At 54.1% G+C, this 24,906-nt stretch overlaps 1 protein-coding gene across 1 annotated transcript in view; it reads right to left on the reverse strand.

Moving 5' to 3' along the window:
• Window positions 1-201: 201 nt before the first annotated feature.
• The window catches only part of CNTN4 (contactin 4), a 741,173-nt gene continuing 716,468 nt past the window's right edge, over window positions 202-24,906 (reverse strand). The window contains exons 16-25 of the mRNA XM_039837970.1: window positions 24,063-24,180; window positions 20,492-20,650; window positions 18,192-18,341; window positions 16,674-16,744; window positions 15,317-15,551; window positions 13,303-13,415; window positions 12,615-12,801; window positions 12,071-12,183; window positions 4,412-4,580; window positions 202-1,920 (exon numbers count right to left, since the gene is read on the reverse strand). Of these exons, the coding sequence (XP_039693904.1) occupies window positions 1,820-1,920; window positions 4,412-4,580; window positions 12,071-12,183; window positions 12,615-12,801; window positions 13,303-13,415; window positions 15,317-15,551; window positions 16,674-16,744; window positions 18,192-18,341; window positions 20,492-20,650; window positions 24,063-24,180 (1,416 nt within the window). The 3' untranslated portion in view covers window positions 202-1,819. The remainder of the gene's footprint in view (window positions 1,921-4,411; window positions 4,581-12,070; window positions 12,184-12,614; window positions 12,802-13,302; window positions 13,416-15,316; window positions 15,552-16,673; window positions 16,745-18,191; window positions 18,342-20,491; window positions 20,651-24,062; window positions 24,181-24,906) is intronic.

Raw genomic sequence — 24,906 nt, forward strand, 5'->3', positions numbered from 1 at the left:
TTGAATTGTAACTAGCACAAGGGTGAGCTAACAAATTCTCTGACAGGCAGGTAGGAAAAATGCTCCCGAAAGACAAGTATCTTTACAAATGACAGAATATTTATTAACAATACCTTTAAAAAAAGATTACATATGCTAGATCACCGGTAAATATCATTTACACTGGGGCTGGGAACTACCTGGGGTGTCATTTTTTTTTTCATTCATTTTATTATTTTATTGTTTTTTTTGTGTGTGTGTGTATGATTTTAAATTTTGTTTTATTTTAACATAGAAGCAACCGTATCAAACTAAGAAAGGAACACAGCTTGAAATACTGACAATATTTTTTTTTTTCCGGTTACCACCCTAGTTTTTTACACAAGTGGAATCCTGATTATGACTTTATCGGATAAATATAGCTAGAAGGTCGAAAAGTTAACTTATGGTATCTGTAAGCAAAAATGACAAATTGCAGGCAAATTCGAGCTTTCTGAGAAAGAAGAAAAGGTGGCAGCGTGTTTACATGGGAAAAGTTTTATAGAAAATTTCATTGCCTTTTATACTGGTCCACTAGCGTCAGCTTACAAAACCTCCCCTGTTATAACAAATAGTTCTTTCATAAGAATACGGCCTTGTTGATATTGTCGTTTTCCAATGTGTGATTTTAAGACTTAGAAGGTAAAGCGTATAAAGCAACTAAGCTACCGACTGCAAAACAGGAGATTCGTAGAGACACCATACAGTTGTACTAAAGATCTTTCATAGAGTCATGGAAAAAATTCTCTGCGGCAACTATTTGCTGAAATACGAGAAACCTGCCAAGCTCCGTACATGATTCTGATTCAGAAGAAGGGCTCCGTTATTAAAGAGGTACACATATTATATATAAGAAATTCTAGAAAGGAATTATGAATCCATGAACAGAGAATTACCTTTTCTCAAAATGTACATTCAAAACAGATACATTTAAAGATAGCAAAGTTACCTTTCATCCTTTGAAGGACTTGGTTGACTGTAGTCACTTTTGGTCTATGTTACTACAGGATGCATAACTTCGAATTTAAGGTCTAAGATAACACAGACAGTGCTAACTCAGCAGAGCGACACGGGGGTCTTACTGTACCGTGCTAAGTTCGGGGATGGGAGTATTGCACAAGGTCTCGGGCAGTTAGTTAGGCTTTGAAATTGTGGCCATTCCTGAAACCGTCTCAAGCTGTGTCGAACAACAAAATTCACCGCCGGGCGGAAAAACACACTGTACACGTCAAAGGATTCTGGTCGATGTGTTAACCACCCAAAAAGTCCCTTAAGTTACAGACAGCAGCCTGGAGTTACAGACCAGGTCCCCAGCTGTTCTGCCACTGGATCCTTGTAAAACTGTACAAGTAACTGGCGATTTATTTACCAAGATGAGTTTCAAACTCTATCTTTAAAAGAACTATTTGCAAACGATAATAATTGTATGATTGTGTTGCCATTGCATTTTATAGCAGAGGAAAAAATTAATATCTACATTTCATGTTAACTTTAAAAAATTCTATAAAACACTAAATATATAATAAAAAATATGCATATAAGGACATATGTAAACTGCTTTGGTAACATCGTGTTACAGATGTCTTCAGTGCATTGCAGAGTTTCCAAGGAAACTTCAGACAAAGCTAGGTTTGCTTTGAGGAAGAACTGTATAATGCCATTCCTAAAGAAGCAAAAAACATTTTTTTTTCCAGTAATAAGATATACTTGAACGACAATATTACTTAGTACTGGGTGTCTTCAAAACAACTAGCTAAATGTCGCTTATGTTATAAACAGCAAGTCCTCTAGGCAGCCTTTGTCATAAGCTGGACCTGGCCGTGAGGGAGATCATGATGGTGCTGATGGCGGACAGTGTGCAGGCGTTCGAGGTGGAAGGACCAGCTCCTCGGGCATAGGCATCTGGAAAGAGAGAGCAGGTCACTCAGCGCGGTCTCACCCCGGCCGCCGCGGGGCGTGAGGCCGCGGGGCTTCTGGAAACTGTCAAAGTGGCCCGATGCCACTGGAAATGACTGTTCCTAACGAGTTTTTGACATCGGTCCCCTGACCGCCTGGCTGTGAACCCGGGAGCAGGTGACGGGACATTTCCGGGCCTCCGTGTACGCGTCTGTACACCGAGGCCATCCACAACTATCACGGGAAGGGACCGCGACGTCACCGCTGACATCGGTGAGAAATATTAGTGGTTGTTAATGATGCGGCTGAATGAAACCCTTCCGAGCTCTGCGTTTGCCCGAGCAATCCAGCCACTTGATTGTCACAGAAACCTGGTGAGCGCCCGGTCCTGTTGTTACAGAGTCTGGCAGACAAGGCCAGGGGCCCCGGGGAGGGAAGGCGGCGTGTCTGAGACCGAGACTCGGCATGAGCTGAACTGGGATTCAAACCCCTGGCTGTCTGCACAGACCCCGCTTTAGAAACAAAAAACAGACAGCTAAAACTCAGCCCTTCGTAAATTTTTTTCTCGTAGGTCTTCTGTTCTCCATACCGAGAGGTTACTGCCCGTCATTCGGCGGCAAGATCTCTGAGCAACAAAATGGAAGAGCTCGGAGGAAGAGGTCATGTGTCGCTCACAGTTATATCTTTATCACTGACTAATTGTACCAACGTCATTGCTGAAAATACATTTCTGTAATGAATTAAACCAAGAATCACCACTCAGCTTCTATAAAACGAAACAAGCAAAACAAAACCAAACCAAACCCTTGCGATGACAAGAAAGCGTGAAGTCAGATTTTAACAGGGCGAGATAAACTAACCCCCGAACAAAGCCCCATCTTTCTGTGATTCTGTGGTCTGGGGATTACTTCCACTTTCAACAGAAGTGAGAGCCACTGGCGTAGTGAGGTGCAGAATGCAAGTCGACCCAGTTTCTAAAAAGACAAAAATGCCCTTACTGTTTGTAGGCAAAACAGATGCCGAAAACACAAATTCCGCCCAGAGACAGGCGACTGCTCTCGAGTCCAGGGCATGGTGTGCCGGGGCTGGGGGCTCCCCCACAAGCCCCGCTCGACGCGTTGACACCGATGACGACCCGCCGAACCCCAGCTGAAGGGGACACGAGGCGGAAGGTGCAACGGGCAACGAACGCCTCCTCTGACGTGCGGCATCTGAATCTCAGAGATGCGACTAACATCGCCTGTGATTCGATATCGACGAGACACACCAGACCCTTCCCTCATCTGAACAATAACGCGGTGGACACGTTGCCGATGGGATGAAACTCAGGACTCCGGCGAGCATTATGGCCATGATTATAAATCTCATCGCTCCACTAGTGGCTGGGAAATGCCGTCTCCAGCTTTTATGGACGTCTAATGCAGTCCGAAGGCCGAGGGAAACTGCTTAGCTATGTGACCGCGATCTCGTGTGTGCATGCGCACTTGGGGGGTAAAATACAGATAACATAAGGTCACCCCATCAGCTGTTTTACAGTGTGCAGGCCAGAGGGGCTCAGCACACCCCAGTGCTGTGCCACGGCGCCACCATCCAGCTCCAGAACGTTCCATCGCCCGGCCCGGGAGCCCTGTGACCACGAAACCGCATGCCCCCACACTGGACGGGCACCGCCATCATCATTCCAATCTTTGTCTCTATGGATTTGCCTATTCTCTTCCTTCTTTCAAATGAATGAGATCAGTGAACCACAAGAACAGCATGCCGCCGAGACGGCCAACATAGCATGTGAACACGGGAAGGGCTGCGTTTGTTCAAAGAATGTTCTCACACGATTCGACAATCTTTGTGAGCAGAGACAATCTCGACGACATACAGACACGTACGCTCTGATCATATGCTACGTACACACGTTCAAAATTACTAGTGTCGAGGTTCAATATCGTAGGCCCAAGACACTGAATTACATTGTGTCACTGCAAAAAAACCACTACAGCTCTTTAAAACCTTCTGCTTGCCCCTCCCGACTGGGCCATGCTTCTAACTCTCTAAGGCATCATTTTGGGGTGATTGTGGATGCGACCACATGGGTCCACATGAAGAAGCCCATGTGACCAATTTGGGGCTGCTTTGATCTGATTTTTTGAGGGGCGGCAGATTAAATCAGTCAAAACTAGTCATACTGTCTTCTGCATGAAACTGCCGGGGATCGGCTGGCATCAGTGGTCTGAGGAAGGGGTGGTGGTGTCCCATTTTATTACACTGAGGGCTTAGTCCCACTGGAGCCCTGGCTCTCGGTGAAGGCTCATCAGAGGGGGGAGGCGGGGGGGGGAGGGGCAAGGAGCGTCCCTTACTTGTCATCTGGGGGGAGGGCGGCGGGAGGGCAGAGCTTCCCTACTTGTTATCTTGGGGGTGGGAGGCGGCAGGGGAGGGGCAGGCAGAGCGTCCTCACTTGTCATCTTTGGGGGAGGGGCGGCGGGGAGGGGCGGAGCGTCCTTACTTGTCATCTTTGGGATTCGGATTTGTTCGCTGGTGCTCCCGTCCCCTCCGTCGCTGAATGGCTTAATTTCTATTATATAATCTTCATCCAAAGGCAGAGAAAGCTCCACTGATGTCTTGTTTGTTTCGATGATGGATGTGCTGCTTTGTCTGTTCCATCTGTACAGGACCTGCCAATACAGAAGGAACAGGTGTCACCTGCCGTCCTCACAAAGGCTCCAAACACGGGCCACTTGTTCGTTTCCCCCTCTGGCGCCAGTGACAGGCAGGGACGCCGAGGCTGTCAGGCTGCCCACACGCATCTGGGAGGCTCATTGTGGAGCGGGGCCATCTGCGGCTTCCATGCATGCGAGGAGAGAGATGGAAGAATATTCCAGCACGGGGGGAGGGGTGGCCTCGGCTCCCAGCGGGCTGCTGGTCTCCCGTCACCTCTGGGAGGCTCAGGGAACACACCCGGAAACGCGACTTCCTTGCTGGGGACGCACGGAGCTCACGTACGCGTGAGAGGCTTCGGCACCAGAACACACTTCGCGGCTACGTGATTTTACTTACTCGACCCCCCTGAGCCTCGTCTCCCTCCCCTGTGAAACGGCATCAGGGACACGCGCCTTTCTCGGGGGCTTCCAAGAGCGCACAGGGGTCGACCCTAGTGACGGGCCGGGCTCGGAGGGAGAGCGGAGGGGGAGCGAGAAGGTCCAACGGGAACGAGAGATGGGAGCGGACCGGGCGAAGGCCAGGTCAGGGCGGGCACGGGACGCCGCCATTGCCGCGGCCCCTCTGGACGGGGGGCGTCTCGGCAGGGGGGGAGGGGCTGCCTCCCACCGGGAGCCCGTTCTGAGCTGCGTGGAGAGGAGGTGACGCAGTGTGGCAATCGCGTCACGCCGGCAACGTCTGATGCTTGCGGCTGTCCCACTTGTACGTCCTTGCTGTCCGCCTCCGGCCCCCGCCGCTCCCAGTCTGGGGTGGCGGCTCATTTGCTGAGTCGGCATCGGGGACCGCCCTGGACCCGCCCTGGAGCCCACACCAAGGTCCGGAGGACCTGGCTCTCCCGAAACCCACTCGCCGGCCTGGCACAGGTGCTCTGGTTGTCACCAAGTCCGACAGGAGGAGACAGAGGCCTGCAGAGTGTCCCCCACCCCCCCAGAGTCTGACGTTCCCGCGGGCCGTGCTCCCCCCTCGCGATGACCGCACAGGACAGCGTCATCTCTCTTTTCCACAGATGAGGCAGACGGGGCCCGGCGAGGCCGCGCACCTGCTAAGGGGCCCGACAAGGGGTCCTGACTAGAGCCATTATGCCCGCCACTCCAGTGTCCCCGACGATGTGAAGGCAGCGTCGGGTGAGGCCTCGGTGCTCGGTCCTGGCTTAGGGGTGCCGGTGCCTGTGCACACACCGTGCTCCCAGCCTGTGCTGTCCGCAGGCGGGAGGCTGGATGAGCACATCCACCCCTTGGGGGGACGTTCGGCGATGTCAGAAGACGTTTTTGGTTGTCACCGCAGGTGGTACTGGTGTAGTGAGTAGACCCCAGGGAAACGTCCTGCGATGCAGAGGACAATCCAGCTCAGCAGAGGGACCCTGCTCTAGCTGCACCCCAGCACCCCTGGGTCAGACTCTGTAGGGGTGGGGTCCAGGCTGTGGCACTTTTAGACAAGATCTTTGGGTGCCGTGAAAGTGGCGTGGGCGTCACAGATTAAGCTCGAGCATTCATCAGAACCTCCCGGAAAGCTTGTGGAAACAGATGGCGGGGCCACGCCCCCGTTTCTGGTCCAGTGGGCACGGGGCGGGATTTAAAATCTGCATTTCTAACACGTCCCCAGATAATGCCTGTTGCCGCTGGTCCGGGGACCACACTTGATAAGCCGGGGTTAGAGACATAAGGTCCTATTGCAAGAAAAACCAAACTCAAGTGAAATTCATGAAACTCCCTTAGAAGGGTTTTATCCGTTCCCTAGCATTTCATCTCCTTAATTTACGTCCCTCCAACACACAGTAGAAAACAGTTTCCTTCCAGTGGAGAGATTCAGCAGCACGCCCCGTCCTCCTGCAGAACCTCCGAAGTGTGGGCCTCAGCACCCCTCGGAAATGGCTGGGCACCGATCCATCCTCAGGTGCCTGCAGGGGGCTCAGCGTGTCACCCACGACCTCCAGGAGCGCGGGCACGTCTGGCTTTGAGGAACAAATTGCTTCTTTGATTTACCTCAGGTTCTTGGCTGAGCACAGAGAATTCAACTAGTTTCAGATACAAATCCGAAAGGAACCCTTCCAGGAACAAACAGCCCTTTATCGGCACTGCTCACCAGTCCCCTAATACTGGGTCCGCAGGGGGAGCCACACGGAGCCCGCAGAACCTTCACGTGAGCCCGACACTTGCTTCGGCGGATGAAGCTAGAGGCGGCGCTCGCATTTCCTACGGTCCGGGGTCGACGACGTGGAGAAACACTGGATCCGCGGGATAATGACAATAGTGTCCAGCGGTCCTGGGTGCTCGCCATGTGTTCGAACCCCGCATGTTCTGAGCGCTGACACGGCTACCTCTTAAGGGAGGCACAGCTGTTATTCTCATTGCAAGGATGGGGAGCCCAAGACTCCGAGAGGCTGAGCCACGGCCAGTAAGTGCGGGGCCGGCGGGGAGACCCCGGCGTTCCTGCCCCACGGCCGATGTCCTTAACGGAGACCGGCTTGGCCAGCACGGCCCATTCTGGGTAATCGCGAGCTCTGCAGTTGGTCACAGTCTCCAGTACTTCCTACTGCGTCTCACTGGCACGTGCCAACCTCAGGACCTTTGCATGTGCTGTTCGCGGTGCTTGGAACACTCTTTCCCAGAGGGGTGCCTATCGTACCCCCTCCTTCGCTCATGGCCCAACTGGAATGTCACTCTTCACAGAGGCTCTCCCAGGCCTTTACGCAAAATGGTAAGCCTCTCCTGTCTGTCCCACGGCACTGTCTCGTCCCTCATTCTGAGTTATCCCTCTGGGTAGCACTTGGCGGCCATTCGGTGTATCTGTTTGCTGCTGGCAGGCAGAACAGCCGAGTGGCTAAAAGGTTGGACTCTGGATCTGCCCGTGTTCACGTTCCAGCTCTTCAATGTCCCTGCTGAGCTCACAGAACTGTATCATCTACTCGAAACTTGCTAAGAGTAGATCTTAAATGCTCTCAGCACAAAACAATGGTAGCTATGTGGCGTGATGGGGCTGACACCTGGCAGGGAACACTCTGCAACACTTAACTGGATCCGATCAGCGCCTTAAACTTCCACAGAGCTGCATGTCGTCTCTCAATAAGAATGGGAAAAAATATACTGTCTCTGTGAAGCAGGCAAGTTACTGAACTCTGTGCCATGGGGTGTTCATCTGTGAAACTGGGGCCCCGGACGGCACCTGCTTCGTGGGTTATTCTGAAGTTAAAATGAACTAGAACAGTGCTTGGCACCTTCCGACAGGATGGAGTCGACATGACCTCTCATGTCACCTGCCGGGCTCTGTGGGCAGGTTCGTTTGTAATAACGAAACCAGATGTTCTCCCATTACCTTGAGCGCTGTAAAGTTGCTTGAGGATTTGTGCCGGCAGAGTGTTCTGGGCCTTAAACTATCTAAGGTCAGCTTCTTTTTGAGACTGTTTACCCGAGCATAAATCCCGTGAATCTAGACAATTTAGGTGAAAAAGCAAAAGTATATACACACACACACACGTATAATTTTTAAAAACTTAACCATCGGATTGCACGTGTAGCAATTCAATGCCTACAGGAGCCAGTTACGGTGAGATCCCTTGGGGTCTCCATGGGGAAGGACTGACTCGGGATCGAGAAGGCTCCAAAGAGCCCCTTCCCGCCACCTGCTCCCACCTGTCGCTCCCTCTGCCCTCTGCCGTCGGCACCTGTGGTTGGTGCAGCTTTTCGTGCACGTGACGCCCATCCATCAGTGATGCTTCCTTAGATACAAATTCCTAGCTTGGAGGTGTCCCTAAATTCTTCATAGATGTAGTTTAGATCTACAAGATACGATGAACCTACATGAAAAACTGTATTTGCGAAAAATACCTGACTCTCTGGCTTAGATGGATTCCATCCCCTGACCTGCTGCTCTGATCTGGAAGGTTCTCTGGCTGTGATGCGTTCCAGGCTTTTCTTCTCGTTCTCGGGAAATCCACGCTGTTTCCCCAGTCCCATTCCAGGCCAGCGGGCCTTCGCTGGGAGGTCAGCGCCCCACGTCCGTCGTGCTCTGTTCTCCGCCACCGTGCCCTGCCCGATTCTCTACTGCTCACGTGCACGTCGTGTCTGCAGAGGTGTCTGCCGAGCTGCAGAACTATGAGGGCCTTCTGAGTGCTACCCAGATGGCTTCTCGTGCACGAGGTCCTGAGAGCAGGCAGGAGTACGAAGAAGTGGCAATAATAGATAATGCTTGTTCCCAATTTTTCTTGTAAAAATGCCTATTGTCTTTCAGCTCTCGTTCAGCGAGGTGGACTTCAGCTTGCGTACAGATCCCGGCCCGGGGAAGGCTGCGGATGCTCGAGGCCCTTGTGGGCTTCGCCCTCGCGTCTCGGAGGTGAAGGGCTTTGGGTCGACGCCCTGTGGGATTTCTAGCGGAGCTAACACCTCGCTTGGTCGCCTGAAATGCCGTAGGCAGCTCCCTGCCTTTCACGGCATTTCAGCACCAGCTCAAATACGAGCTCAAAATCTAGTGAAAGGTGCGCCCGCGGGACTCGGGCCCCTTCCCAGGGCCCCCCACACCCTTCACACTTTTATTCTTGTCTGTCTGCTCTGATGGGCGAGGCTGGGAGGGATCACTTTTCTCTGTGTCTTTCATACCCCTCCTTGGTTTGGCGGAATCGGCTGAGCCCGATCATGTCTGCATTTGCCTCACGTGGTGATTAAGGTCCTGGCTGGGTTAGCCCGGCTGCAGCTCCGAAGCTGCGGGGGTCTGTTTCCACCGTGGCCATCTATCTTAGACCGTGGCCATCCATCTTTCTCCACCTGGTCGGCCCTCGAGTCTTCCGTCTTCCAACCCGCCCAGCCCCGTGTCCCTTGTCCTGGGTAAAACTCATCAGATAGACTCTTTCACATTACTTTACACCAAGAGGCTAACGGCTTAGGAGTTCGGGAGGCGAGGGCCCCCACAGACACGTACCCTTGGCCGGAGACATCATGGTGACAGTTCAGGCACTGTTCTTCCCTTGAGGACAACGGTCTGGGGATTTACAGCAAGTCATCAGCCAATTACGATTACCCAAGATGATAAAAAGCACTTCATAAAATGTGGCAAACAGAGCGTTCTAGCCTAGGGAAGGCTTGTGTGAACTCAGACCTGAGCGGTGAGTGGCCAGTTAAGGACATGGCAGGAAAGATGGAGGTCTCGGGGAGGAGGGACGGAGAAGGCTCGGGCGGAAATGAAGATTCTAGAAAGTTTCTCTTTAGCCAAAGAGCACGTGCAGTCCAAGAAAGGGTGCGATTGGCCTACGGTCGCGTCGCCAACGAGGATCGGAGCGTGGTCCCCTCGCCCTCCGTTCTCTGCGCCCTCCCCGAAGATTCCCTATAAGGGGCCAGAGAAAGAGCTGCAGGTTGGTTCTGAGGACCTGCTTCTCTTCCTGCGCACTGAGCCACTGCCCCGCGGGGCTGCAGGGCCATCTGCCCATGGCGGGAGGGCCTGCTGAAACTCCAGTTGTAGTGCCTGGGGCTCTGTCGCCTACGACAAAGCACCCGGGGCTCTGCCACCTACGACGTAGCGCCCGAGGCGGCTCTGCCACCTACGACATTAGCTTCCAGGTCCAGCTTCAGCGACGACTTTCCATCAGTCCCAGGCTCTTTAATGAGGACCTGGCACACAGCCTCCCCAGCACTCCGCACAGCCGTGGCCAGAGCCGCACACGCCAGCAGCCCGCGGGCCGCACTCGGCCCGCAGACCTCCGGTTCGGCCCGCACCGCGTCGCCTCAAATGTTGTTTAAAAACCAAACAAAACAAGATTGGATGAACTGCCAACATTTTAAAACTGCAAGTTTTTTTTAAAAAAATAAAAATCCGCTTTCCTGCTATCTCTGGAAACGCTGGAGGGTCTGTGGCACTGTGCCTCCTTGTCCACAGGGCAACGAGGCAGGGAGCGGGCAGCAGCCGGCACGCGTGGCAGAGCACACGCCTCTCGCCGGCCAGACTCCCCGCCTGGCCGCGAGGCTCTGCAGTTTGCTCATTTCCCACTTATTCTGTGGTGGGCGAGAGACCAGGCCCCAAGGCTCCTGGAAATGTTGCCATCCAAGATCTGCTACTTGGAAACATTTGAAAATCATAGATTTGATTTTGAGAATGTTTCTTTTCTAACAAAAAACTATGGGAGAGATCATTAAAACTGACTTGCAAATTTTTTTTTTCTTTGAGGGATCGATAGGAAACCACAGGCAGTCAGGGCATCGTCGCCACAGCCCAGTGACAGCCGTTTCTCAAAAGCCTCGTTTTGGTCACTTACTCATAACATTCCAGGACTGGGCAGAATTCAAAATGCCATAGAATTTAATTGTCCACACTGCGTTTCCTCCGTGACATCCCACTCGGTACAATCCAGCGAACACTCAGTTACTTCCAGTAACAAACAGCCCTCTCCGCCTCCCTTTGAACCGGGTCCACGTCTGAGAGCTTTGGCTCCTAAAAGATGAAACTAAGCCCGTTGTCGCGCACACGCCGCTGTCACTCGCTGGCCACAGTTCCGTTCCTTGGCGGCAATTCCGTTCGTGCTATCTGAAGTGGCCGCCGTGTGCCAAGAGTCTCCTGTCCTCCAGCTCAATGTCCTCAGCAACTTCATTCACTCTCCACACATCGGCGGGGGGGCGGGGGTGAGCGGCCGCCAGGTCACGTGCATGCCATGGCCGACAGATGGCCGCCCCCGAGCCCCGGCTCCCCGCACCCGACACTGCCCTCGCGTGAGAGGCAGAATCTGCCTCCCTCCCTTCGATCCCCAGCTGGCCCGACTGTGGCCAGTCACAGCCTGAGCCTCTGAGAGGGCTCCCGCCTCCGCTCTTGTTGGGGCCCCCGCCGTGCAGGAAGGCTGACCACCCCGAACGCCCCAGCCGTCCACACGGAGAGGCCTCGGGGGGCCGTGAGCTGTGCCGACCCTCCCAACCAAGGAGCAGGTGGGTGTGAAGAAGCACCTATGTCACCCCACCCCAGCAACGGCCCGTGTGACTCGGTCGGGATTACTAAGTCACGAGGACTGACTCATGGGATCAGGCACACGAATTTTCTTAAAAAAAAAATCCTTGCTTCAGTTTCTACACATAAATCTTCTCACCCACAGGGTCGGGAACAAAAATGATTAAGCACTCGCGATGCTGAGGAGCTATTCTGTCGATTCAATAAAAACGCCACCAAGACAAGAATGAGCAACATGGACAGAAACGCCAATAGCACGGGTCTTCGGGGCTGTCTGCTCACGTGACCTGGGGGAGCCTCGCCAGTTCTGACGGACGCTGCCTGAGCATCAGTGATCCGCCTCTCTAAACCCCGGCCCGCTGCCAGGGACCGCCTGTCAAACTCAGCCCGAACCACCTGGGGGCAATCCCCCGAGGCCAGGAGGGTGCTGCCAGGGACGGGGAGGAAGCCCACGGTCCCGACGACTCATGCGAAGGGACCGTCTCCACTAGAGGAAGGATTAGGGGCCTTTGCAAAAAAAGTTACCCACTTTGTAGCCTTTCACTTCCGACTCGTTGTCCAGGGCCTTCACCTGATCCCAGTTGAGGATAATTTTGGAGTCCGATGAATTCCATATGATGTTTCCAGGAGGCTGACTTGGTGCTGTAAAAAAATTAAGATATACGAAGTCACAGATTATTAAGTCGCCATGGAGGCTGAGGAACATCTCCTCACTGGAATCGGAGAGTGGAGGCAATTTAATGGGCTATTGCCCTAATATGTGTCTTCAAGGTCGCTAAAATCTGACGACTTCAGGCATCGCAAATGGAAAAAGATTCAGTTGGTCGCCTAACATTTATAGCTAAAAGAAGTGGCCCTTCCCAGTGAGGAGAAAAACATTTATCTTTCTGTCCTCCACAGCGCTGAATTCTGCATGCTATTCAGACAGGTTTGGTTAAAATGCTAAGGTAAATTTGAATCCGCAGAATGGAACCAATTAGTATGCAAATGATCGCTGGGAGGTGGGGACAGAGAACGAACTTGGGATATGCCTGAGGAATCCCTAAACTACGTCCCAGCAAGGCTGTGCTCACGTGGCTTTCTGGTTGTCACGTTGACGGTGGCACTGGAGGGGCCTGTCCCGGCAGTGTTATATGCCTTCACAGCCAGGTGATACAGCGCGCTGCCTTGCAAGTTGGTGATTTTTGTCGACGTCTGATTTCCAAACGTTCGTATTTTTCTAGCGTTCTCTTCCTTGTCGTCGTGTCTCCAATATTTAATCTGAGAAAACAAAACGACAGGTATTTCCATCGTCATCAGGTGATACATGTTTCAATACCGATTCTGATGACGGAGTTAATTTTCTGTAACGATTCGTAAGCAGAGCTTCAGAACCCAGAGCTCTGTCTGCTGCGGGGAATTACCCTCGGTGAGAAGGGTCCCTTTTTGTGCTCAGGTCACAGCGAGATGGTGACTGCCCCAGCCTTTCTTGCTTATTTCTCAATCTTTCTCTCCTCCCTTTGTTCTGAGCCTGAGTGACCGTGGGCTCATCAGAAGGCCAAGTTCATCTGGACAGCCATCCTGTAAGTGCTCGGACCTGCATATATTTTCAAACGCATCTCTGGAGGGTGTCGCAGAAAAGGGACATTCGGGGCCTCCGTGGAGGCCTGGCCTAGACGAAGGCCTGTACGTGGGGATCTGGGCCCTTCCTGTCACAGCGTGTCTCGGAGATATCACCGAGCGTCGGGATCTTTCAGACCCAGCGCCCCGACCCCCGCTAACCTCGTAACCTTGTACCCGTCCTCTGTTCTTCTCCTTGGCGGAGGCCCAGAAGACTTCGATGTCTGTCGCAGAAAGACTTCTGGCAGAGATGCTGGCCGGCGGTTTGGTAGGCTCTGCAGAAGGGTAGGGAAAAGGTTTTACTACGTCAGCTGCATCGGGACGGGCCTCTAGGGACCAGCATCACGAGGTGCAGAGTCCACGGTGATAGGGTCACCCTCAGCGGCATTGGTCTAAACCTTCGAAGTTTTACAGAGCAGCCCTGAGTGACAGCAGGAAGGGGGGAGTGATGGCAATGGTGATGAAGAGACTCGTCCAGAGCCTCGGATTCTAAATTTGGGGGCAGGTGGAGGAAAGTCCCCCGGAACTACTTAAGTCGAAGCCCCAAGTTTTCGTAGCCAGCAATTCCTTTAACACGCATCCTTACTTAGCATTTGTCACAGGAGGGATGAGTAGTCACTGGATTATGAATATGAGAGAGAAGGAAACAAGAGTCCAGTGACTTGACAGGTTCGGGACAGCCGGGGACAGCTCAGCCCCACACGGCCGACTGTGTGATCTCGGGCAAGTCAGCCCCCCTCCCTGTGCCTCAGCTGCAGAGAAGCATCTGGACCAAGACTGTCTCCCAAATTCACTTCGTTTTACAGGATTTTCACCCAAACTGTGTACCATCTTTGTATATTAATATTTTCCTTCCAGGGGTCCTCCTTAAAGAAAAATCCGGCCGCGTCATGAGCAATAACGTTCATGAAATCCTGGTTTTGATTTGATAGCTGTATTTTTTTTCCTAATGCATTTCGAATCCACGTAACCATGACATAGCTTTAGAAGTGCATCTGGTTGCATCTCCCAGCAGCTCGTGTCCCCCCTCTGGAAGGCACGTCACACTCCAGAGAGCACTGGACAAGGCACCCCCAAGGCCCTGCCTGTCTGGAACCACGTACGCGTCTACTTACGCGTTCACTAATTCAGCATTTACTAAGGGTCTGTGTGTCACACGCGTTTAGACACCAATGACACAGACGTGAAAAATTAATAGCTGGGCCTTAAGAAACACTCCTCAGTGAGGACTTAAAGCTAAAATCCAACATGCACAATACACGGGATGAGCGTCACAACGAAGAATGTGAAGACATCAGGGGCGAGCGAAGCGGGGAACTCAGCTGGCTTGGGGACACGAGAGAGGGCCTCGGCGGTTCGCGCTGCGTCTGGGAGGGTGAGGGTGAAATCTCAGGCGGGCACGACAGGGGGCGTCAGGGAAGTGGTGGCAAGCACGTGCCCGGGGCTCGGCTTGGCTGGGCAACCGCAAGTCCCTCGGCTGGGGCTGGGGCGTGGCGTGTGCGGGGACATTGAGGCTGGGGTAGCACAGGGGCTACTGCCTAAGGGCTGGCTTTCTCTCTGGGGGGGGTGTCACATCCCCATCTACTCCAAATCAGTGACTTGACTTTCAGATGTCTTAACACAGGGTCATTCTGACCATGACCTTGAAAACGATGAAGACGAATTCCAACGCTACCGAAGGTGTGAGGGGCCTTCAGAGAGCGGGGGTCACCCGGGGGCAGCGACAATACACAGAATGACCCTGGGGACAGCGACGAGAGCTGCCACGCTGTTTCAGGGCTCACTCCTTTCTTTAATAACAGAATAACTTCTAAGCACAACATGATTTATAAAAGAAAAATGGTGCGAGAAAGTGCAGATTATCTTTTGATATTCATCTAACGGGATAAGGTCGAATTCTTTCGAGAGTGCGGATAACATGTAAATAGATGCGACCATCTTCTACGGCACCTGCAGCTTTGGTCCTTAGCAACGGACTTAGCCCTTTGTTTTGATCCTCCGGGGACCGGATGTCTATCTAAGAGACCGCTGGTGGTCGATGAACCACATTTTTTACATCGCACGCCCCTCACATCACAGTATGCCCTGGACTTATGGGTGCAGCGCCCAACCGAGTGTCTGTCCTAAAGTCGGCATCTGAGAATGGCAGAGCCATTCCGGGCAGCGGGACCCGTACCTTCCTCTGCAGAGTACACCACGGTGGTGGCGCTGAAGGGGCCTTCTCCTCTGTTGTTGTAGACGCCCACCCTGACCTCGAAGGGGGAGAAGGGGCGCACGCTCTCGTTCCTGAACACGTATCTGCAGGCGTCGGCGGAGGCCAGCACCGTCAGCATCCACACAGCTGTGCCGTGGGGCCGGAAGGCCACCACGTAGCCGAAGCCTCTGCCGTTCTGCAGCTCCTCGGGGACCGTCTGGGGGAGAAGGGAGGCTGAGAAGTCACGGTGACGCGAGGCAAACGCAGAATGCTTGCCTCCCCCCTCCCCCACAGAACATTCCGAGCTTAGGTCCCCCCGCCCCCCAGCCCCAACCTATCTGATCTCAGGCTTTGTCAAGGTCCTGAGATCCTGGCCGGCCATTGGGCTGCCTCAGATATTCATGACGTAGCGGAGCAGGGTTAAAACAAACAAACGAATAAATGAACAACCCAGAATGTGCAGTGGAGAGCGTGGCGTCAGCTCCCGATCTGGGATAGCTGGAAACGACTACGAGAAACACGGGCAGTTGATCCGAAACCAACAGCTCCAACACGGACCCTCCACTGCGGGGCTTCGTCCAGCGCCGCACAGACAAAGACCCGAAGGAGCAAAGACCATCTTGGCCGAGCCAAGATGTCCCCTCTCAGAACCGGAGGGCTGAGCCGGTGACGGACTCTCTCCCTCTGCTGGGGCTTTGGCTGAATGAATGATTTTAACTTCTGGCCTGTTGTCTAGAATCCTTCGAAAACATCAAGAACCCTTTCTCAAACTCCCACCTCCTCTCCCAGAATCGATTTCTATAAATTAGTGACTAATCTTCCTCCAGGTTGTTTAGAAAACACCTCGTAGAAGAGAGCTCCAGCGTCAAAGCTAATTGCCAGGAAATCACGCTGGTTCACTGAATCTATTGCTGGCAGATGTTTTCAGTCAATTGGCCATGGAGCAATTCGGGAAGAAAGGCAGAACTGGGGTGGGTGGGTGGGTGGGTGGTTGTGTATGTGTGTATGTGTGTGTGTGTGTGTGTGTGTGTGTGTAGCAGGCTGCCGGGCAGAGCTCACACACACACACACACACACACATATTTTTTTTCCTCATGTCATCTTCTCTTTCGTGACTGTTTCTCCTATGATGCAGCAGATTAAAACCTAACTCAGCAATTGGTGGGCAGGCACCCTCTTTCCCTGCTAGCTGTTAGCTGCGTGAGAGGGAGTGTTTGCATGCAAATGGATTTTAGCTGATAAAAACAGGGGAGGAACCTTCCCAGATATGTTCGCACAGAGGGAAATAACAAAGCAGCCTAGACTAACGCATGTTCTTTCTGTCCTGTGATTCATTTACCTCCCAGGTTATGACCAGCTCAGACTTGCTGCCTCCACCACCGCTGACGTTAGCCGGGGCGACTTCAGGGACTGCAGAGGAGACAGGAAACAAATCACGTCAGGTGGGGACGGCGAGCGAGGGCCTGGCTGAGGGGGCCCCTTCCAACAAGTACTGTCCTTCGAGGTCAGTGGCCGAGGGGTCGAAGGCATCACCTTGAGGAAGCAAAATGGACCGAGCGAACAGCCGCTAGTCCCGTTTCCCTTCCAACAGGTGCTCGTGTTATCTGACGTGGCTGCCCACGCGCTCGGCTCCGTCCCTAGCGGCCGGGGTCCCTAGCGGCTTGGGCCGGCGTGTACGGACCCTGTGGTGGCACACAGCACGGGAGCACAGTGACGTCTGCAGACGGGCCGCTCGGGGCAGGGCCGGCTGATGGGAGGAAGGTGGGTTCTGAGCTGGGTGTTGAAGGGAGGGGTGGACACGGGTTGACCCCTGGCTCACTGGGCTTAACCTGTTTGATCCTCCGTTTTCTCTGTGAAAGAGGGGACGTTATGCTAGCTTCCACCTCAGGATTGTGAGAGGCGTTAGTTACGGTTTTGGGGTGGGTAAGGCCTGGGGCCAGCTGTGTGATCATCGGCGTGTGAAAAAGAGACTCTAGGCGGATTGCGGCCATGTCTGGCTGGGGCACGTCGTGGTGACCAGCCATGTCCCCTGGGGTAAAGCGAGGACATGGATCTAGATGGGACTTTGTCTAAGAGAAGGGTCCGAGTTCCTGTGTGTGTGAGGCCCTGCAGCAAACACAGGGCTCATTTCGGCTGGGGGCCCCCCAAGGCCCACACTGGGGATCCCTTCAGGAGAGAGAAGGACGGGTGTAACTGGCTCGGGCATGGGCAGCTCCCCCCGTGCTCGTCCAGCTGTGGCCACCGGGTCAGACGGAAGTGCTGGCCGGGCCCCCAGGGTTAGCCGGACGCTGCAGGTGTCAGCTCCTGGCGGTGCTCCGCACCCCGAGAAAGCCTGATGGAACGTTGCTGAAGAACGTACTCTTTGCTATGCATGATTTCTGTGAGTTGATTTCACTTGAAATGGGGGTGTGTGTGTATTTAGAACAACATGCATCCTGGTGGGGGGTCCTGTCAACAAACGAACCCGTGGAGGAAGGCTGGGCATTTGAGAGGACCACACACAGCGTGTCCCCCACACGGGGCCCAGGGAAGGGCGGGCACCAACCTGCCACTGAAACTCGCTGCTGGGGTGTGTGTGTGCGTGCACACATGTGCGTGCATATGCGTGTGTGCACGTGTGCGTGCATGCACACATGTGCGTGCGCGTGCACAGTGCACATGTGTGTGCATGTGTGTATATGCGTGTGCATGTGTGTATATGCGTGTGCATGTGTGTATATGTGTGTGCATGTGCGTGTGTGTGCGTGTGCACACACCAGCCAGGGACGGGCGGGTCGCCGGCTGCGGGTGGGGTGGCGGGGAGGGCGTGAAGCCCCCTGGTGGCTGCGGGACCGGCCCTCAGCGCCCGGCTACTCACGGGCCTCCTCCGTCCTGCGCTTCTCCGACGGCCGGCTGGGCTCCCCGACCCCGATGGCGTTGGCCGCGACCGAGCGGAACTCGTACTCCACCCAGGGGTTCAGGCCCACCACGGTGGCGGTGAACGTCCTCCCGTCGACGAGCTCGGGAACTGAAAGACAGCAGAAGGGCTTCCTGTGGGGGAGACGGGGACTTGCGTCCGCCCGTCCCCGTCACCAGGGCACTGCGGGAGACCCGAGAGTGGACAGCCGTCACAGGCGGGCGGGTCATCCCAGAACTCCGCCCGACTGGCGGCTCAGACACCCGCGGGTGACGTCACCAAGGACACGTCCTCGAGGCCCAGAGCTACTTGGCTGTGATCGCTGCGACCGTGCACCCTGTCTCCAGCGCTGGCCACAGAGCGAGGGGCACACTGATGAATCCTCACGACCAGCCTATGATCATGGCTCAAGGACCATCTTCGTTGCTCTGAGGAGGGGACGCGCCCCACAATGGCCGAGGGGCTTCCCGAGGCCGCGTGGCTTTGCACCTTTGTCTGCCCGAGGGCTTGGTTCAAGCGCTATGACTTACTGTCACAGCGGGGTCAGGACTTGTGTGCCCACGGTCCTCCTGTTGGGACTTGGGGAGCACACCCTAAGAGAGTCGGATGGAAGCACAAACGGGATGCCTGGAGTGGGGGGGCACACACAGTGGGGTCAGGGGGGCAGAACTGGCCGGGCCCACCCAGCAGCGCTTGGGGACAGGCTGCTCCATGACAGGGCATGGCCCTGACGTCACAGCTGTGAAGCTCTGATGCTGTGTCCGAGCTCGATGCACAGCCTTTTGAGTTTTAAACTGACGACCATAAAGTTTTGCCATTGGACCCAGAATATGTGAAGGGAGGTCTCCTAGGACAAAGCTGAGGCCACCATACTGGGGACCGGGCTTCAGTGACACACACAGTTCTACCTCTCAAAGGGGACATGCGGGCTTTGAAGTCAGACCCCCGGGATCCTAACCCGGAGTCTGCACTTGGCAGCCAAATGACCTTGGGCGGGTCGCCTAACCTTTCCGCCCGTGCCCCGGTCTCCTGGCCACGGTACGAGCCCGGTAGCGGTGCGCGGTCCCGGGGCGTCGAGAAGACCCGAGAAGACCCCAGCAGAGCGTGCGGCACACAGGGCTCCGCGAGCCCCAGCGGCTGAGTCCTGACATGTTACTGGCATCGCCATTGCCTTCGCCCCGCTTCCTCCCGTCTACGCGGCACTTCCTGTTTCCGAAAAAGCTTCGCCATCGTTTCTCTTGGGCCGCAAACAATTCTCGTCATGCCCGTTTAACCAGAGAGGAGACAAAGCTGTCTCGAGGCCCGCGGGCGAGCAGACGCAGGCCGAGAATCCGTGTCCTCCAACGCCCAGGCTTCCCGTCTCTCCTTCCCCAAACCCTCCTGCGACGCGGGAAAGTCAGTTTCCAGACTCAGCTGGAAACGCAGGAACCTGCTCCCAGGGTCGGACGAGTTAAGATGAAGACAAGACTGGGGCTCTGGAAACCAACACCAGTCACGTGACTGCACCAGCCGGGGCCCATCGCTCCGTTTACTTCCGCTTTAGGACATCGAGGCCGCACAGCCCACCCTTGGGGGCTTCAGGGCTGTGTATCTTGCTCATGACAACTACTTCTTTGTCCAGTTTTTTCCTCAAGTGAAACTTAAATGAAATAACAAAATGAGTCGGTTGGGAGCGGTTGACAGGGCCAGAGACGGGATGGCCAAGTCACGTATTTTTTTTCAACAAAACAAAATCTCACGCCTCTGCGTGCCCAAGATGTCTGTCCATCTCAAACAACGGGTGGCAGGTCGACAGCCTCTGTGTGGGTCGCGGTTCTCGGTTTCTCGACAGCAGTGTGTACACTCTACAAAAACTGCCAGCGGGGGAGCACGAGACACTGCTCCCCAAAGCGTACCATTTGTGGTACACGGTTGGAGGCATTTGATTTTTATCACTAATGTACTTTATCATGATTTTCATAACTAATGTACTTTGTAATGTGCATTAAGAGAAAATATAACCAAGACAACAGACCTATCATTTCACAAACACTATTGCTCAGGATAAGGTAAAAAACAAATACATATGAGCTGATACGAAGCAAAATATTTTCAAAAACCAACAGTCCCGTTGTCTGAGTTCCAGGCAACACCGCAATCATGTGTCACCTGGAGCTGTGCCTGACCGGGAACCCAGATGCCCTCGGCGTCTGCCGCGGGCCTTTGTCCACGATGCTGGGTCAGGAGGCCCATGAGATGCCGGCCGAGCATCAGGACGGTACCTGTACTGACTGCTTGCCAGCCCACGGAGAACGGAGTTCTGGCTTGAATGACGTACATGGTGATGGGGCTGTGGTTGTCGGGCCCGGGTCTCCAGGAGAGCTGAGCGGTGGTGTCTGTGATTTCATCTATGGTCACAGCCTCCGGGGGGCCTGGAGGACCTGCAAGACAGCGAGACCCTCAGAACTGGAGCTGTGTGTTGCGTTCGAACGTCCAAGTGAAGTGATCACCTAATCCAATGGGGCCTGACGCCTGAGACCGTTTGTGCACTGCTCTCGGGTTCGTCACCTGTCACTTCTGAACACCTACCAGGTGCCCGCGTTCTTCCAGCCTCTAAAACCACAGAGAAGAATGAGACACGGCCCCTTCCTCCTGAGAGCTCACGGGTCAAGAAAGAATGGCCAGAGAATGGTCATTCTAGGTGCCGAGAATTCCGGGGTACCACAGGGCCCACATGCATTCATTCACCCATCACGTGTTTCCAGCTTCCAACTATTATCTGGGGACACGGCGGTGTTAACTAAAGAGGAGAGGCTTCTGGGAACGGTTGTTCCCGCCGCCGAGGACGTGTGTGAGAGCAGAAACGGTGCCAGAACTTTGGGCTTGAGGTGCTGCCCTGCACATTCCCGCTGCATGTCCTCCTGGCCCCGTCCCCCAGCCGCTGTGAAGGTGGCCGGTGCTCGAGAGACGCGAGACGGTGGCTCCTTCAAAGCAGTTCCCAAATCGGGCTGGGGCCTCAGGGCCTCTTCTGCAGTTTCTGCACGGCTCACCTGGAGTTTCCTATTTGCCCTCATCGTTTATGCTCACGCACCTGAACCGTCGAGATGGGGGAGCGTTTTTAAGGGAGGCTTGGAAATCGTAAAGAAACGGGGGGAGGGACCGCGGTCGGTCGGCAAACCCCAGATGTCAACGGCCAGAGCAAAGATGCAAAGCTGCCCCAGAGTGAGGAGGTTCACTGCATTTCTCAGGAGGCGCAGCTGACCTCCTCGGGGGACAAGGTGACTGCGGGGGACACAGGGGGACGACTTGGGTGCCCATCGCTCAGGCACAAGCAGCTGTTCCCAGGAGGGATTTGCTGCGCCCAGCACAGCAATCCGAGGACTGCCAGGACACTATTGGGCGATGTCACAAAGGCCTGGAAGAAGGAGACCACCCACAGAGGTGACAAGTTCACGGCTATTGCCTGGAGTGAAACTCTGCTCTGTGATTCACTCCTGAACCCTTTATGTGATGCCCTAAATTTCTCTTTCCTTCTTTAAAAGTCACTTTTATAGACCCACAGGTGAGACTAAATTTATCTGCTCCCTCCCACTCCGGAATGAAAGGTCTAGAAATCTGCGTGCTAGAACGGATTAATTTCCCACGGTGACATTTCAGCCTGTCAGTCTAAATCCACCTCCGCAGAACTGAGGTAACCTTTGGTCTTTGGGACCCTCGTTAACCAATAAAGTCCAGAAGACAATACACTCTTTTTTCTCACCAACTTTCTCATCCTACACGCTCATCTCCACCCTCGCCCCTTTTTTTTTAAATGGCTGCTCCTGTGATGTCCTTTAAAATCAAGGCGCCAGAAGCAGAAAACTCCTCAACGGATTAAACTGTTAGTAGCTGAGCCCATGATGGGCAACTGCGTAGGAAGGAAATGCAGGGGCCCCGCGAGGAGCCGGGACTTTCACGGCGGTTTGCTCTGAGTCATGCTGCAGCCACCCGCCCCGCCCCGCCCCCAACATGATCTTACAGAATGTTTACGGGCTTTGTTTTGGGGAAGTGGGGTCCCTCTTTCAAAATGACAAAATGAGCCAATGTCTCTTTATCTTCCGAACAGAAAGTTCACTGGGCCGGGGGCTCTGTGGGGTTTTGTCGTGGGCTGCAGCACAGGGGTGTCGGTGTGACTCCGGAGTCTCTGTGTCTCGCTCGGGGAAGGGTGGCCTTTCTCGCCATGTTAGGCGGCTACAGACTAAATAGTGTACATATCAGAGAGTGAAGGAAGCCAGAGCTGTGCTCGTTTCCAGGACGAAAGTCTCTAACGTGGCAGCGAAGGGCTCTCCTGCTCCCCCGCCCCCCGTGACGTGTGGAACCGCCGCGAGGGCAGAGCTAGAGGAGATAAAACGCACGACTATGGCTTAAAATGGCATGTTAATTTATCGGCCTTACTAACTGATTAGACTAGATTTTCTTTTGACCGCGTTTGCAAATCCCTCCTGGTAGCTAACGCTATTTTCTGTGAAATGAAGTATACGATATCATTTAAGAACTTCAAGTATTGCTGATTTAAATATTTATTAGTCTAATTTATTGGTGTTTAAACTGCTGATCTGAACATTATCCTAATTAAATAGAGGATGGATGCTCAGCAACAGAATTCTTTTGTCCCCGCGGGGCCCGCAGGCCAGCTTTGGAGATGGCGACTGCCACCGAAAAAGGAGTAAACACGTTTCCATAAGTTATTCTCTGGGTGGCTCTGCCCGGGTCGAAAGCTTTTCCCCTTATCGCCTGCGTCCTTATCTGCAGCATCACCCACAGCTTTTTTAAGCAACTTAAAGGGGAACCAAGGCAGACAGGATGGAAAAGCTATTTTTGGCTAACTTCTCCTGCCAGCGAGTTTAAGCCGCTAACTCCCACGCACTCCCCCTGACTCGCCTAAAGGGACAGCAACATTTTCTGTAGCTCCCGAGAACACTCGTCTATGCACTGATTCACCCGCCTCCGAATCTGAGCGTCCCTGGATTTTACCTTCTTGCACCCTAGGTTCTGGTGGCCGAAGATATCTACGCGCAATCGCTGGGGGTTCGGGGGAAGGGGACGCTGGCCAGAGGTGACTCTGATGTTATGAATGGCTTCATGACGAGACCCCTGAGTATGCATCGGTTTGATTCTGGTGCGTATGCCAGTTGGCAGAGATTATTTTAATTAAAAAATATTTCTTAAAAGCCCATGCACTATTCCTTTATAAACCGGTGTGTGGGGCTTGGCATTTGCCCACCGTCGTGGCTCAGACAGGGATTCACAGCCATCGGGCTGAAGTCAGCCCACGCTGTTGGTACCCACGAGATTCGCGCAAACAGTTTTTACATCGACTCTCAGCTTATTTACTCCGTCTCGGGCAGTCAGAAGCCTCTCTTGAAAGCTGTCTTTTAGGAACTAGGCAGAAGTATTAGCTTTAGAGACAAAAATGGAGGAAACTGGGAAAAGCGGGTGATGATGTCACGGCAGCCCCTGGGGGCTGCGGCTAGAGCCCTCACTGGTTTGGCCGGGATGAAACAGAGAAGGCACAGCCTGAGTCCCCCGTAAGCCCTTTGCTTTCGTTCCCGCAGAGCTGTTCTAGGCCAGCTCCCACGGCCCTCCCAGGGGTGATTTTCAGTATAAAGTAACTGGATTTGCTCTGCCTTTCCCGATGAACTCCCGGGAGAAATCGATACACACTTAACATCCACAGACTGTTAAGTGCTATTTACAACATTTAGCCTCTGCCTGACCGTTCCTCCACAATGCCGAACTGCTGAGGTTTTTAAAGCTCCGTGCAGGGGTACGTGCCACGAACAGGTTTTAAGGACAAGAGCCAAACTCCTGTACCTCTGACGATGAGGTCCGCGGTGGCGGACAGCCGGTCCACACTCGTCCGGACCGTGCAGACGTACTTCCCAGCATGCTTCAGCTGGATGTTTCGGATCATCAAATCGCCAGCCGAATCCTGCTGATAAAGTAGGGAAAAGTGGCTACAATTAGTCTTTAATGAGCTCTAAATATCGTTATCTCAGGAAGGACACTGTGACTAATGGATTTATTTTACCCTGGCCGATGAAAGCGTTAGCGATGCGAGCCGTGGCCGATGAGAAATAGGGCGCTGCCCAAGAGATTAGGACACCGGCATGTTCAGAACACACCTTGGACGAGACTCATCTGGCTTCCCAGGCCCCTGGACTCATGCCACCCGCGTTGGAGGCGCGTAAGCAATGTGAGGTGGTGCCCGATCCAGCCCCGAGGGTTCCTTCACACTCGCCCTCGGCCCCTCGCCCTCGCTGGCATTCCCACACCTGGGAACCCCGTACTCGGAGAGGCGGGTGTTTGGGGCATCTGCGTTTACTGCGCAGCCCACCCCGAGCCAGCGCTGTGACCGCTCCCAGGTCTGATGGAAGCCCCGTGGGGCCAGGCTCCCGCGGACGTCTGGCATCGCCTTGTGCGCCACGGTGCCATCTGCTTTCCATGTGCTGAGGGTGAGTTTGACGCGCGGGTCCGCAGGACTCGCGGCCTCCCGGAGTGGACGTCTGTGGGCCCCAGAGATGCTTCCGCGTGTTCGCCAGCGTGGTAATTCCGCCACACGTGGTGGGGCCTCCGCAGGCCGTCACGAAGGCAGCATCCACCCGGAGTGCGGAGCGTGGCTGCTGCAGCCGGCGGGCACCGTGGCGTCAGGTCCAGC

Source organism: Pteropus medius, unplaced genomic scaffold (genome assembly GCF_902729225.1).
Source record: "Pteropus medius unplaced genomic scaffold, Ma_sr-lr_union100, whole genome shotgun sequence".
NCBI lineage: Eukaryota > Metazoa > Chordata > Mammalia > Chiroptera > Pteropodidae > Pteropus > Pteropus medius.